The sequence below is a fragment of the Opisthocomus hoazin genome, chromosome Z (assembly GCF_030867145.1).
Source record: "Opisthocomus hoazin isolate bOpiHoa1 chromosome Z, bOpiHoa1.hap1, whole genome shotgun sequence".
NCBI classification, from domain to species: Eukaryota; Metazoa; Chordata; class Aves; order Opisthocomiformes; family Opisthocomidae; genus Opisthocomus; species Opisthocomus hoazin.
The window spans coordinates 18,944,833-18,959,896 of NC_134454.1; the positions used below are offsets into that span (position 1 = coordinate 18,944,833).

At 37.9% G+C, this 15,064-nt stretch overlaps 1 protein-coding gene across 2 annotated transcripts in view; it reads right to left on the reverse strand.

Moving 5' to 3' along the window:
• SRFBP1 (serum response factor binding protein 1) overlaps positions 1-15,064 on the reverse strand; it is an 89,944-nt gene that overhangs the window by 51,840 nt on the left and 23,040 nt on the right. For both annotated transcript variants that reach the window (XM_075411635.1, XM_075411634.1), the window contains exons 2-3: positions 8,948-9,036; positions 7,913-7,985 (exon numbers count right to left, since the gene is read on the reverse strand). In XM_075411635.1, the coding sequence (XP_075267750.1) occupies positions 7,913-7,985; positions 8,948-9,036 (162 nt within the window). The remainder of the gene's footprint in view (positions 1-7,912; positions 7,986-8,947; positions 9,037-15,064) is intronic.

A 15,064-nucleotide genomic window follows, 5' to 3' on the forward strand; every position in this document is an offset into this window, starting at 1 on the left:
AACTCACCCTTGGTAAATCCATTTGGGCTATTCCCAGTCATCTTCCTGTCCTTCCAGTTCCTGGAAGTAGCTTCCAGAAAGATTTGCTCCATAACCTTCCCAGAGATTGAGACTGACCAGCCTCTATTTGCGCAGATCCTCCTTCTTGAAGTTAAGCATGATGTTTGCCTTTTTCCAAATGTCAGTAACCTTTTTCAACTACCGTGACCTTTCAAAACCAATGAAAGCAGCCTCATCACGACATCAGTCAGCTCCTTTTGTACCCCAAGACAAGGTATCTAGTCCCACGGACTTGTATACATGTAACTGAATTATGCACTTCTTAATGGCATAATTTTCTGCTGTGGGTGACACTTCACTCCCACAGACTCTTCTTGTAGGCTCTGGAAACCTAGAAGCCAAAGGGCAGAATTGACCAGTAAAAGCCAAGACGAAAAAAAGGCACTGAATACCTCACCCTTTTCCATATCCTCTCACTGAGCTGTGAATCCTTATTTTCCTTTAGCTTTACTTTTGCTCCAGAAGCCATTCCTGCAGACCTTCACATTCCTCACTAGCTGGAAATCTATCAGCGTTTTGTATTTTCGAACACTGTGTGCACTCAGGCAGTGTCTCTACATTCCTCCCAGGTAGTGTGTTCTTGCTTCCACCTTTAGTGGACTTCATTTTTGTGTTTAGGCTCAGGAATGCACAGTTTATCCATGCTGTCTTCTTCTGCTTTACTTCAGGTGCTCTTTACATTCTGTTTCCTACTTGGAAGAGCTTTCTACTTCAGACCTGACTGAATTTCCTAGAAGTGCCTGACATCTGGCACATGTCCACCCCAGTAATGCACACATGGATTTATCCACCACCCAAAGCATCAAGTTTCCTGCATTGCTGTAGAGCAATGCATCATGCAGATGACACCAAGTCAGGTGGTGTGTTGATATGCTTCAGAGTAGAAAGGCTCTACAGAAGGATCATTTCAGGCTGGATCGATGGGCCAAGGCCAACTGTATGAGGTTCAATAAGGCCAAATGCCGGCTTCTGCACTTGGGTGACAACATCCCCATGCAACGCTACAAGCTTAGGGAAGAGTGGCTGGAAAGCTGCCCGGCAGAAAAGGACTTGGGGGTCTTGGCTGAGAGCGGGCTGAACAAGAGCCAGCAGTGTGCCCAGTTGGCCAAGAAGGTGTGGTTATGGCATTGATGGACTTGTCAACGACATGCTCAGACTCAGGTGTCAAAAGCAGAAGAGTTAAAGACAGCAATTGACTTGTGCTCATCTTATCAGACACAAGGGGGATAGCTCTGACACCTGACAGGAGGCCAGAGGTTGCTTAAACATTTTGGACCCATCGACACATAATAATTGACTTAGATTTTCAAACATATAAAACTGGCACTTGAAGACTCTGTTGGTGAGGAGGAGCCAAGTGAGAACCTTACCTGATGGATGAGTCAACAGGTGTGAACCTCTCTTCCCCCCCAAGAAGGGATGCCTTTTTGGTAAGAGTCACGCCTCTGACTTCGGCAGAGGTATCCCCGGGAACACAGTGTTAACTAAAGTGCTACACCATTACCTTGAGCTCAGCTTTTGTACACAGTGCACGTATCAACGGTAATCCGGAATCTGTGATACTTGTTGCTTGAATAAATTACCTATTGTTTCAACTTTGCGAAACTGTTTCAGTGCAGGCCCTTGGAGGGGCTCTGACAGGCAAGCTGAATCTGGTAAGTGGGTACACACTTCACCCTTTAGACATAAACCATTTACCAAGTCTGGCACTAGGAGCAGATCCAGCCACACCTAGACTCCAGTCTGAGAGAGAGTTTAGAATGCAAAGGGGTCTGCTCTGAACCTCGTGACTCAACGGGAGGGTTCTCCTTTTGCTGCTTACCAGACTCCTCCTCCTCCTCCTCCTCTTTTAATGCGACAGGCAGCCAGCGGCATCCTGGCTTGTATCAGGAATAGTGTGGCCAGCAGGAGTAGGGAGTGATCGTCCCCCTGTACTCGACACTGGTGAGGCTGCACCTGGAATACTGTGTTCAGTTTTGGGCTCCTCATGACAAGAAGGACACTGAGGTACTGGAGCGTAAGAGCAACAAAGCTGGTCAACGGTCTGGAGAACAAGTCTTATGAGGAGCGGCTGAGGGAACTGGGATTGTTTAGTTTGGAGAAGGGGAGGCTGAGGGGAGACCTTATTGCTCTCTACAACTACCTGAAAGGCAATTGTAGCGAGGGGGATGATGGACTTTTCTTCCAATTAACTAGAGATAGGACAAGAGGCAATGGCCTCAAGTTGTGTCAGGGGAGGTTTAGACTGGGTATTAGGAAAAATTTATTTACTGAAAGAGTGGTCAGGCCTTGCAATAGGCTGCCCAAGGAGGTGTTGGAGTCACCATCCCTGGAGGTGATAAAAAAACATGTAGATACGGCATTTCAGGACATGATATAGTAGGCATGGTGGTGCTGGGTTGACGGTTGGACTTGATGACCGTAGAGGTCTTTTCCAACCTTAACGATTCTACGATTATATTCTATGCATGGATAACAAATCAAACACTTGTCAAAGCATCTGCACTGCTCCACTGAAGGGGGGCTGAACGACTACCCTTTCTTCCCTCACTGAAACGGTAAGTGGCATTTGGACCATAACATAGTCAAATCTGGACCACCCCTACCTCTGACTTTTATTGAAAGGCACCAAGGACCCTTCCTAAGCTGATTCCACTAGAGTTGAAGAGCTTCCCATTACTCTTTCAGAAGTCTTTAAAAGTTAAAGATTCTATAACATTAATATGAAAGTCTCTTACCTATTATGAAAGAAAATATGCAAGACTGTTGTAAGAAACATACACTAGGAGAAAGACAAAGTGCATTAGTCCTCACTCTTACTTAAGACAATTCTACATTTAAATGTTAACTGAAACCAAGGCTACAGAAGATGAAAGCTTTAACTAAAAAAGAAACCACTACTGTTAGAAGAAAATGATAAGGCTTTCTGAAAAAGCCTTGTATTTCAGGATACAAAAATTTAATGCAAAAAGAACATACTAAAAGAAAGATCTATCAAGCTCCTCAAGGCTTTTGTTCAGGCTGGGGTAACTGATGATTTTACAGTTGGTGAGCCTTTCTCACTCCTACCACTGTTACATTCATAAAATTGGATGATTTCTGTTCCAAGGCCAAAGACTGTAAAAACATCCTTCAGACTGAAGCTCTATCTTTACAACATGATTTGGTTTTCAAAAGTTTGACAATAACACTGGAATTCATACTTAACTCTACTCCTGTTCATATCTTGTTAAAATATAAAGTTGACAGAAAATAATTTAGAGTAAAGCATTATTTTTTCCTGTATCTCTTGTACTAAACTCATTATTCTCCAATAAATATTGTGTTTTAAGGGTATTGAAACAAAAATGTTGTATTGACTTCTCTGTTTCTCCAGTGATAATTTTCAGGACAGTGAACGTATCTTTCCAAGCCACATAACAATGGTTGTAACCAACTGCTGCTCATTCTCAACAACTGGAAGACATTATGGCTTCAAGCACCACAAATAGTTTTTCTTCCGTATCTCATTAATGGGTATCCTCCAAGCATGATGTAGCTGTAGCAATACCTGCCTCAATACCAAAGTCTTCATTGTGAAATAAAGGCAAAAACTACTCCTAACTACACAGTAAACCAACTATGTAAAGTTGTATTAAGACCAAACTTCAGCCAAGAAAATTAAACAATTCAAGGTAAGCTACACGTTGCTAAGAAATCGCTAGACAATCAGTTATTTTTGTGTAAAGAAACTTCTAAAAATATCACAGCTTCCTAAGTAGGGTAAGAAATACTCTACAATGGATAATTAACCCATTTTGACAGTATCATCAAGCCTGACAAACCAGCAAAAAAATTCTTGTAAGTATACACAATTTTATTTTTTCAAAAGGTAGTATCATAACAGAAGGACTAGAAAGGATCATACTGTTCTTTTTTCCCCATCTTTCATGAATTGTTAAATAAATATTTTACATGGTTTTGGCAAAATGAAATCTGAAGAACTCAAAAAACAGTGTACTATTCCAACAGCTTTGAAAACTCCTGCAAACAATTAACCCAGTTCCTTTATCCACGTAGCTGGAATTTTTAACTGCTCTCATTTCCCACAATGTTTACTTTTGATTGTTGTGCTTGAGACATTATTAATTGCATTATGCCAATTAAGTTGTTTTTAATCTTCCATTCTAACAATGAAAACATATAGAATCAAAAATTGTCGTTCCAATAATAAAACAACAATATATGCTATTTTCTAACTCAAATAGTAAAATGCTTAATACAGCCCACAACCAACATTTCTTAGGTTTTCAATATACACAAAACTGTGCATGTGTGAGTGTAGGATATAAAAAAACGTAGACACAGTATTTAACCTGAAAAAGTGAGCATCTAATTACATCTTACTCCTAGGAAACTATATATACGGTGAAATTGTGTCAGTATATATACGGTGAAATTGTTTAGAGTGTACCTGAAGACAGGAAAAAAGCATCCCCAAGAGTTAGTCATAAGAAGAGTTATCAAATAATACCAAGCATTTTCTTCTTCTTTTATCATCAGATCGTAATTAGTAAAGATCCACACAAGAAAGAGAAGTTAAGATCTTTCAACTGAAAGTTCCATTTGTCTCATTCAGAAGGACAGCAGCTCTTACAAGTCCTGCTGAGAAATCAGGCAATTGGTTTGTTTTTTGTTGTTTTTTTTTCATTTTTCTAGGGGGGAAGCGGTGGGTTTATTTTGTGGAGTTTTTTGTTTGGTTGGTTTTTTGTTTGGGTTTTTTGGTTTTTTTTGTTACAGTCTGGATGACAGATAACAGTTGTGCCACGAAGTGGTGGCAGCAGCCATGCTCAAACACTGTGCTGACCAAGAAACTAATTCCCCAAATAAATGAACTAGTACAAAATATTTGTGGGTTTACAGGCAGCTAAATGCGGAAATGTAATTCTTAGGAAGGCAAGGAATTCGCCCTTATTGAGATTTCAACCCCCCAGATTTTTTTTTTTTCTAAGAGAAACTTAAGCGATCACATTAAAATCTCCAGTGAGACAGACAACTGTGTCAAGGTCCCAGAATTTCAGTTTCTGTTCCCTGATCTTGAAACGAATCACTCTTGTGCCTTCTGAAGTCACCAGGACACATGAAGTCCTTCAAAACAGACCCTGTTCACACCAGCAGTCCCCATAAGGCGCTTTTTTTTTTTTCTGGATATGTGCTAGGGGAACAGTCATCTGGGTTTGTTCATGACTGATGGAAGAAAAACGCATATTTAGAAAAAGGTGTGCTGTCTTCAGTACCTGGGAAAAACCCAGAAAAAAATTCTACTATCTTCCTTTCTTTCAAATATGTATTTTCTTCAATCTACAGCAACTCTTAGCGTCTTTGTCCAACCAATAAAGAAGTTCTAGAAGTTGTAAGTAGCCATCTCAAGCAATCTTTTAATGTGAAAATACTCATGATGTCAGACTCTGGTGTAACATCCACTTTCTGGCTCCAAACCACTTTGGCTAGTGTAAGTATTTTTCGTTTTTGTCTTTTCAGCTGAACTCCCCTCTGCAGCTTGCTATACTCCTCAAGCCTAAACATTCAGTAAGAGAGAAGGCAGGCATTTTTACTTACATAAAACACGGAAGTAGAAGCTTATGGACTCTTTCTGTATGTTATATGGAAAATTATCAGTTCCTATATTCTGCACACAGACAATCAGTTTTGAACGGATTTGCATCTCCTCTGAGAAGTGTCTGGTATCCATACACTGAAACTGCTAGAGTAGTCCAGATAATACAAGCCTCCTTTAAGTTGCAACTTCAAAGACCACATAACAATTTACTTTGTTAACCATTTATATTCTGTTCATTCTTTCCTAAAAATTCTAAAATATCCACTTAGGTTATGCAAAAGAGTTCTTTATGAAATCTTCTGATCAAGAACTTCAGACAAAAAGTTGCTGGAAGTGATTCACCAATATAAAATCTCCCGCTATCTTAAATAACATCAATGATTTCTGTGAAGGCTGTGATGTTACTCTTCCATGCTGAATGAGGAATATTTCTATGCCAACTCTAAAAAGCTCTCTTAGTCTAGAAATCAACAGTGGTGAAAAAATATGTAAACAACTAGTGCCTTTTAGGCTACGATCCAGAAGAGGCAGGAATTTCTTTCGTCTAAGAAACAAAAACACTGTAAAGCTAGTAAGTGTCTATCTGTTCATTTTTAAAGACTAAAAAAACCAAACAAAACTAACCTTTTGTTATAAAAATATTATTAATATAAGGGTGCATTTCTTAACAACAGAGACCACTTAGAGCACAATTTCAGATAACTGTGTTTACTAGCTATCTGCCTGAGACATGGGAAAGCTTTTCCTCTTTCTCAGCTGCTCACTTTGAAGACTCCTCCCTTTCTAAAAACTATTTCAAAGCAAAATTTTTTTGCCTTCTACTCTCCAGATTACAAATCTATCGTCCCTTGACAATTGTTCTTAAAGTTAACGCTTACAAGTCCTGCGCTCATTAACACCAAGTGAAGAAACGTCCTGAATGTATTTGGCCAATAGAGTCCTGAGTGCAGACAGCCTTTGAGATGCCTGCATGAGTCAATCCTGGAAGGAAAAGCACAAGGTAGACAAAGCGAACACTTCTGGGAGATGTGTGCAGAATGGAACTTGCAGCGAAACCCTGACAGAAGCCCCGTAAAACATGGGTGTTTGAGGTCAGTACTGCACCATACCTGATCACTTGATATATACTCTCACAAATTGAGATGTTTCCAGAATCCTCATCATGCTGCAACAGACATATGTCATAAAAACCCCCCCAAAACACACCAACCAATCACATGACCAAGTTTAAGGCTGAGAGCAAGTCAGAAAAGCTGAATGCCTCGATAGCATTGCAATGTTGCCTGGCCAGTGCTTTACCCTTTTCTTTTTGCTGCTCATTTTCTTCTTTCCTTCATCAATTTGTGAGGACATTTGTTTTTTTACTGTGCTAAAAACCCTAGGATTCCATCTGATGTATCTGGCACAAAGCACTTCTAAATGGGTCAATGAAACCTTTTCAGTTACCACCTTTTTTGAAGACTAAGATCTGTGCAAGGACCAAGAAAGAAAAAAAAAAAAGTGAGGCTGATTCAATCACTAGAGTCACCAAGGAAAAACAAACAAAAACACAGTAATTTTATGTGAAAACCATTTTCTTGGCCTATACAGGACTTGAGATCTAGCCTTTTGACCGGAATTTGTACCTCATTTCAACACACAATTTTAAACAGTATTGGTTAAAACTGAGATATGCCTAGTACAAAACATTAGGAAGTTATAAAATTTCTGAAGCATTTGATGATGTCATAACATATAAGATACAAAAAATGTATCAATTGACAGTAAGGCTGAAGATAAAAAAAGGTCTGACCCAAGTGTTTCCAGTCCCTTGCAGTTAAAATTTCAAGCTACTACAGAACTTTGAAGTTGAAAGTAAAATACAAGTAGCACCACACTTAAAGCTAAGAGAACTGAAAATGAGGATACTGTATTGTTAGGCCCACAAAATGCCCTCCGTACTCCTGAGTGGCATAGGAACTTTTAATTTCTGTGCTTTAACTGTTACAGTAAAAACTTCAAGCACCACGTATTTCTAAACAAATTCGTGTTTCGTCTAGCAAGCTTAAGATTCAAATTGTCTAACACCTTGACAGATGCAGCTAATAAACAGGGAAATATGCAAATATTCACAAATTTCCAACTGCATCATAGTAGTGACAAGCTGACTCTCGAAATACTTCAACTATGTTTCACTAATGCAGAAAACAGACAAAGCTTTTTGTTACTAAAATTAATTGCCTCTAATATTTAAGTATCTAAACATGGTATTACCTTCATGGCATGGATTTCTTCTATCAATCTCTCAACTCGTTTTTGGTTCTTTAATTTCATGTCTTCTGAACCCCTGCAAATGAAGTCTGGTTTTACTAAAAAAATCAGATTTTTGTTCATTTCCTTGTGTGAAAATACTAAGTAACAAAATTAAATTATCACAGGAGTAAGCATTCCTTTATTGTTAATGGAATATTTCAGCAAAGAGTTGAGCATAATCTAATGCTTCCACTGTTCTGAACAGAAGAATAAAATCCGAGAATTCAGCAGAATAATAAGAAAGACAAATGTTACTTCATTACAAAACAGTAATTACAATTCCTATCAACAACACATAGGAGACATTGATATTTCAAATATAATTACATTTTAAGATCTGTAATATTTAAATGTGAAAAATTAATGGGCTTGCTTCTTATTTTGCAGTTTGTTACAACTGTGGGAGAAGAGTACACTCAATTTACACTTTGAACACAGTAGCAGACGTATCTTGTACTGTCCCCATTAAGACACATCATAAGTTACTTTGGGCCAGTTATCTTTAAAAATATTATCTACAAAGTGTTGTTTTAACTACTTACTTCAATATTAACTAATACTAGTTATTAAAACTCAAGTATGACTTGTGTATCTATGCAAACTGAACATTACTTTTTTTGCTATAGAACCTTGCAGACAACTGCAGTGAGAAAATGTTGCACAAATTACGTTCAACAGCAAAATAAACTAAAAGCTCAAGTCTCACACCTTCAAAAGTACTGTAAAAGGTCCTGTAAGTGCTAAGTATTAGCTTCCAATACACCACATCCCTTAAAAAATGTTATCCCAATTCTGCTTTATGAAACTGCTTTTTAGTTAGCATTCTTAGTCTATCTAAAGTGAGGTAAAAATAAGACAAATAGAATTTATGCATCATAATGCCTTAAGTTTTATATGTAATACATGTTTCTCCCACTTGTCTTTTCTTGGGAACGCAGTTAAGATACAGTCTCATTTATAAACAAGCAAACAAGAATACTGATATTTAAAACTGACTTTTTCAACTTTAATTTCCCTATGTGTCTGGTTAGTCTGCGAATAGTCAGGACTCTGGCCTTCTTCACATCTTTTCTCATCTTCACAACCTGTCAGAGAGATGGAAGACATTATAAAGCTTGTTTTCCTTGATTAGTTTCCATATACAATACATTCATTACATTGACTTAAATTTTAGAAATTAATTCAACAAAAAGAACCATTTTTGAAAACAGAGTGCATTCCCCTGCTAACGAAATCACAGTTCAAATTAATTCAGATTTAATTTACAATAAAACTGCTTCCATAAACATCAGAGGAAGAACAACCAACAGTCTAAAAATGTGTCTGAGGTCTAAACAGAAGACAAGACATTCCTAACTGGCCATATTTTAATATTATTCTTAGAGCTAGACTGAACTAGAGATTTGAAAAGACTCACCTTTTGCCTTGACTTTGTTTATTTTTGTCTCAGCGAAACAGTACCAGTACTTTTCCACTAGTGCATAATACGTAAAAGCATTTTCATTATGAACCATTTTATAAGATTGAGGAAAGACTCCCAAACTAAGCATTATTTATTAATGCACAGAAATCAAGATATGAAAGTATTTTTATGTATTTGAATTGATTTTTGTTGAAAACAAATTCAAAGTGATTTCCAACTCATTGCAGTCTCCTTCAACTTTCTATTGTACCTAGCACCCTGTTCCCAAAATGTATTTCACAGTAGACAATATTAAAGAAAATATGACAATGATGTTTTGGTCTTATTTCTCGCCCCAAAATAAAAGAAACAGAATTCTAATGCTTATTTAGACAGATGGTACAAACGGACAAATCTTTGGAATATTTTGCCGTTAAATTCCATCATGAGAAACCCTAGGCCTAGACATTGTCTTGTCAATGGTGAATATTCTGGAGATACAGGGAGTCAATACTGCTTTAAAATCTTGTTTTTTGACATCTCAGAAAACCCCCTTATTTATCCAGATATATATTACCATCCCTAGTATTTAACAGTTAAACTTAGAAAATACGAAATATTAGAACAAACAAAAAAATCTTTCTTCCTAAAAAACCGCCACATTTCTCTTAACTTTATCCAGTGGGATGTTTCAAAATAAGTTGGCACCTCTTTCTCGAGAAGTTCTTTATCTCAGATCTCTATTTTCTCTTGCAATTTCACAGAGATCACATCAAAATGATTGCTACTGACCGGATTCTTGCAGCTGAAAGATCATTTGTGTGAACTAATATCCAATGTCTTTAATTTTTTGAAAATGTAATCGTGTCGTGTATGTGAAGAGACATTGCTTTAATGTGCAAGAGGTTTGCAACACTAGGACAATGCAGACCCTCCAGAACTCGGTGCAGGCATTGTGGTGTTGGGGTAGTGGCTGGACTTGATGATCTCAGAGGTCTTTTCCAACCTTAATGATTCTATGATTTCACTCCTGTGTTGGGAAGCCTGGCTAGTATATTTTCCCTGTGCATAGACCATAAAGGTGAGACTGTATTATTTATTTAAAAAAAACTAAACAACACATGTCAACTGATTATGTTTCTAGCTAGGATACCAACACAAGCAAGAAGTTAAGCCTTGACCTGTGCTCAGCAGTAGCTCTGCTGACAGCGAGATCAATCAGAGCAAAACAATTTCTACAGAGGGGCACATGCTGACCACTGGCGCCATGTCTGCCAGGTAGGAGGAGGAGGAGGGTGTGGAGCAGCACCTGCTCGAATTATACTGTGGAAGCTTTACCGGCACTTGCACAGACAGGAGGGAAAATGCAAAGAAGGTTTTTGAGACAAGAATGGCTGACTCAAAATTGGTCTCCTGTTCTAAAATTTGTACAGTGAAGGTCAGTACTTACCTTGGTTACCCTAGTGAAAATAACTGTGCACACAGGTCTACCTACAAGCATTTCTACTTCAGTTAAGCACTGAAACCATGTGTTGAGAGGCACCTGTGCTGTGTCTCTGCTAGACAGCAGCACTGCTCAAATCTTCACGCACTAAGGAAGAAATCCTTAGCATTACTATTAGCCATCTGAGCACGAAAACACTTCTTTTTCTAAGATATTGACTGGAATTATCACAGCTCCCTATGCTACATCTTCTTCTAAATGGAAGCAAGAAAATAAAGCATCTTCTGGTTGGATACCTCTTAAGATACTTCATACATTCAAGAGTTTGGCACTTCAGATGCAAACTGGGCACGGGTATGCCTTCTTAGAAAGTTTGGAGAGGGAGAGTTGCTTGTTTTGGTGTTTGTTTGCTTGTTTTTAAAGTAACCATCAAAAACATCCACAAGCTACAAACACCCTCTGAATGTAAATAACTTGTACTTCACATGTTAGTTACTGCGTATCCAAACATGAAGTATATTTAACTTTCTCTCAAAAAAAATATTTTGCAATGTATTTTTTAATAGAAATACTAATGCAGACACAGCATGTTTCCGGGGTCTGCAAGAGCCAAAACCCAGCCTCCCCTGCTGCCAACTAATGAAGGCTGTAGAGACATATGGCAGCAAGAATGAGGGAAGGTATTCGCTCTTTGGCAGACTAGGAATATCAATTTATGTAATCCACAGTCACTTCTTTCACACGGGACAATATGCGTCAACTGTGTTCTTGGAAACAGTCATAAAGTTCTCAAGAAAGCAGTCAGCTCAGCTCCCTGGGACAGAAATCCAGAAAGTTTTGCATTAACTTTACAGTGTGCCTGAAACAACGGGGCTTACACCACCATGGCAGCTCCTAGGACTCACTGAACTATTCGACTCCCATGTTACAAAGCAAGATAGGCAACTTCATCTTCAGTAAAAAAAACCCAAACACCAAAACAAACAAAAAACCCCCCATCAAAAACAGTAGTAGATTTTGAAAAACAATAGCAAACATTTATTTGTAAGTAAGATAGCATTTTTTAGAAATAGGTTAAGAAAAGACAAGAAGAAAAGTCTCTGCACTTAAATTTAGAAAGGCTGCAGTGTGTAAGTCAAGATCAGACACCAATGCTTAAAGACTGTGCAATGAGGATTTTTAATCTACTTGGAGGTGGCAGTAAATGCAAAAGAATAATTATAACCACAGGCAAATCTCAAAACAAACAATTTCTTCTATCAACAGGAACACACTCTAAGTTTCCTGGGAATTCAGGAAGCCTGCAATTCTAAATGAAAACAACCACTTCAAGGATTCTTTGCAACAAAGAAGATGAGATGTTTTCCTTTGTTTAAGACATTTCTTCATTCTGTAGGAAAATACTATCCAAGAGGCAATTAAGCCAATACTAGTCAGTAATACCAACAAATATCTGTGTTTATTAATTTATTAATTACATTCTTAAATAGAAAGTAAGAATAGATAATACATAAGTAAGAATAGCTAATATAAAAGAACAAATGTAGGTAATACATAAATTATTAAACTTGAAAGAAATTCTAAGGGAAATGAACTCACTTTTAAAAACAAGCCATAGTTAGAAATAAAATTCGTATCCATTCTGTACTTTGCCTTTCACAGTATACTTCAAGTATTCATATTATTTCAGACCCTAAACAAAGATGAGATGCAAAAAACTTGCATAGCTGCAGGTATTCCACAAAGAGAGGATTCCATCACCCCAACAGCTTGCGACCTACAGTAAGCACTGCCACAAAACACAACGTGCATCAGCCTACTGCACACAAGCTGTTTCAAGTCACAGGCAGACAGTAGCTGCTGCAGTTTCGAGAAAAAGGGTAAACAAAGAGCACAGCATGGGATCAGCATATTACTAGCCAGACACAAACTAGAAACCCTCTCTTGCAATCTACCTTTGCCCAAGGAGTGCACATTACAGAGGGTGATTATAACAGGAACTGCTGACTTCAGCACCACCTACACTAAAGGGATACTAGCTCCCAGTACACACTCACTGCTAGCAGCGGCAGTACCCAGCGGTAAGAGCCCAGATTTGGATGGATGGGTACACTTGGCATGGTACAAAGGAACAATAGGGTATGCGTCAAATCAAGAGTGTGATTTCCAGCAAAAAATGTATCTAACAAGTGTGTGTTTAAAGGCATCACATGAACTACATTTCCCCCAGAACGTATAGCTGAGGAAGGGAGAAACCAACAGCTTCAGCTGCTTTGCCTTCTTACTTCCAGGTTGCTCCTGCCTTTGAAGGATGAAAAACCATTCCCAGAGATGTGTCATCTTGTGGGGCAGTCCAATATCAAGCCTTTTCCCAATACTCGGCATGTCCATGCCCCTCCCACACCCAAGCAAGGGGAATAAAGGTAGAGAAATTGATAACTGATTATTTATTGTACCTGTGATCTCTAGGTTTCCTTTTAGGTTTTTTCCAAGAAAACAGTTTGGTTTGAATACTGACATTTCAGTCATAGTTACAAATTAAATAATTTCAACTAAAAAAAATCATAGAAGGGCTGAATCAGTGCCTAAATCAATGTTGGACTTCCTGGAAAGGGCTTCTGATCACATCCATTATACCTTTTAAACTAATAGGACATTGTTATTGTATATAATGCAAGACAGAACACGTGTAATAGAAGGGAAAGTTGTTTCAAGAGTCTCCCACAGAATTAAGCTGTTGCAAAAAAAACCTTTTATGAAAATTTTCAAGTTTCTGAGAGAGAAATCTACGGTATTTTTAGATGAAAGAACCAAAAAAAATCTGAACTTTCTCTCAGATACTTTAGGTTTTTAGAACCTAAATCACTATGGAACAGTCCTCATACTGGTGATGGCAACAAAAACACACCAAGAAATGTGGACAAAACAATATAGGCACAATACTACATTCAAATTCACATGACTGATCAAAAGTATTTGTCTTCACATTTTTAAGACAACAGCAGCAAAGTTCTCAAAGGAACACTACATTAGAATAAAATGTTATACTTGGCCACTTCTGAAACTTGTTTTGAGGTCTGTACAGGCAACAAGCCTCCAAACTAAGCTAGTGTTCAGCCAATTACAAAAAAAATAAAGGAAAGAGTGACTAAAGATTTGTAGATGCATCAAGAAAGGTACGTGCCTACTCTGAACTATAGCATCAACTATACTTGACCAACAAAACCCCAAACTCAAACCGTTCTACAAAAAACACTAATTCAACGGATTAAGAGAAAAAATAAGCAGTAACGTGTTTCTGCCCACGATTTGATTAATACATTCTATTCAAAAACACTAGAATACTAGAAGAACTGTGTAGGTTTACAAATATGAAAAGTGTTTTTCATCTTACCATGTACAAAAGCTAGTACTATACATGAAAATACATGAAAGACTCAGAATGTCTTAAATTCTTCTTAACTCAAAGTTAATAAAAGTTTACTTACGCAGTTGGCCCCAGCCATCCAATATGCATGAAAGCAAATAAACTGATGGCCATGTATTTTTCCTCTGAGCAGCCTGAACCACATACAAGTGTTCTCCTTGGGCTACAGCCCATGAGGTGCTGAACATTTTGGACCTGACCCAATAATGCACTTTAATTATTAAATCCTTAAACAACCAGCACTAGACAGACTGGAGTTTTTTCATCCACTTCTGCTTTATGCCAGCACCCAGTCTAGTCCTAGTCCTTGTACAAGTAACCAGAAAAGACAAATCATTCTCTTCTCCTCAAGGAAGGACACTGCACCTAACCTCATCCAGTGAAAAAACTCACTGTAAGAATTTGTAGTGTTCTGAAATATCCATAATGCTTTACAAGCACACATCCATTAAATAGAAGCCTCACTCTTCTCCCTCCATATGGTGAAGTCTCTCCTATATGGAGACTGTCTTTAAGGTCAAGACACCATTGCAAAAAAATTTCATTTACAGTTTATAGTTATCATTCCTAAGCAAATCCGTAATTTCACACAGACGGGCCCAAATCCACTCTGCAATTTCCGCCTTTTCTATCACTTGATGCCTGACAAAAATAGGGTAGTTCTGGGTTTGCTTTTGTGCTTCAGTTTCATCCTGTCCTCAAGGCTAACAGGCTTATGCATCAACAAATGTCAAAGAAAGAAATCTAGTTTAAAAAAAAAAGTGAAAAGTATTTAAGCAGAGTATTCAAGGTCTCTCCAATACCTACAAGAAAAACATGGAACTAAGTAATGTTTCAGTT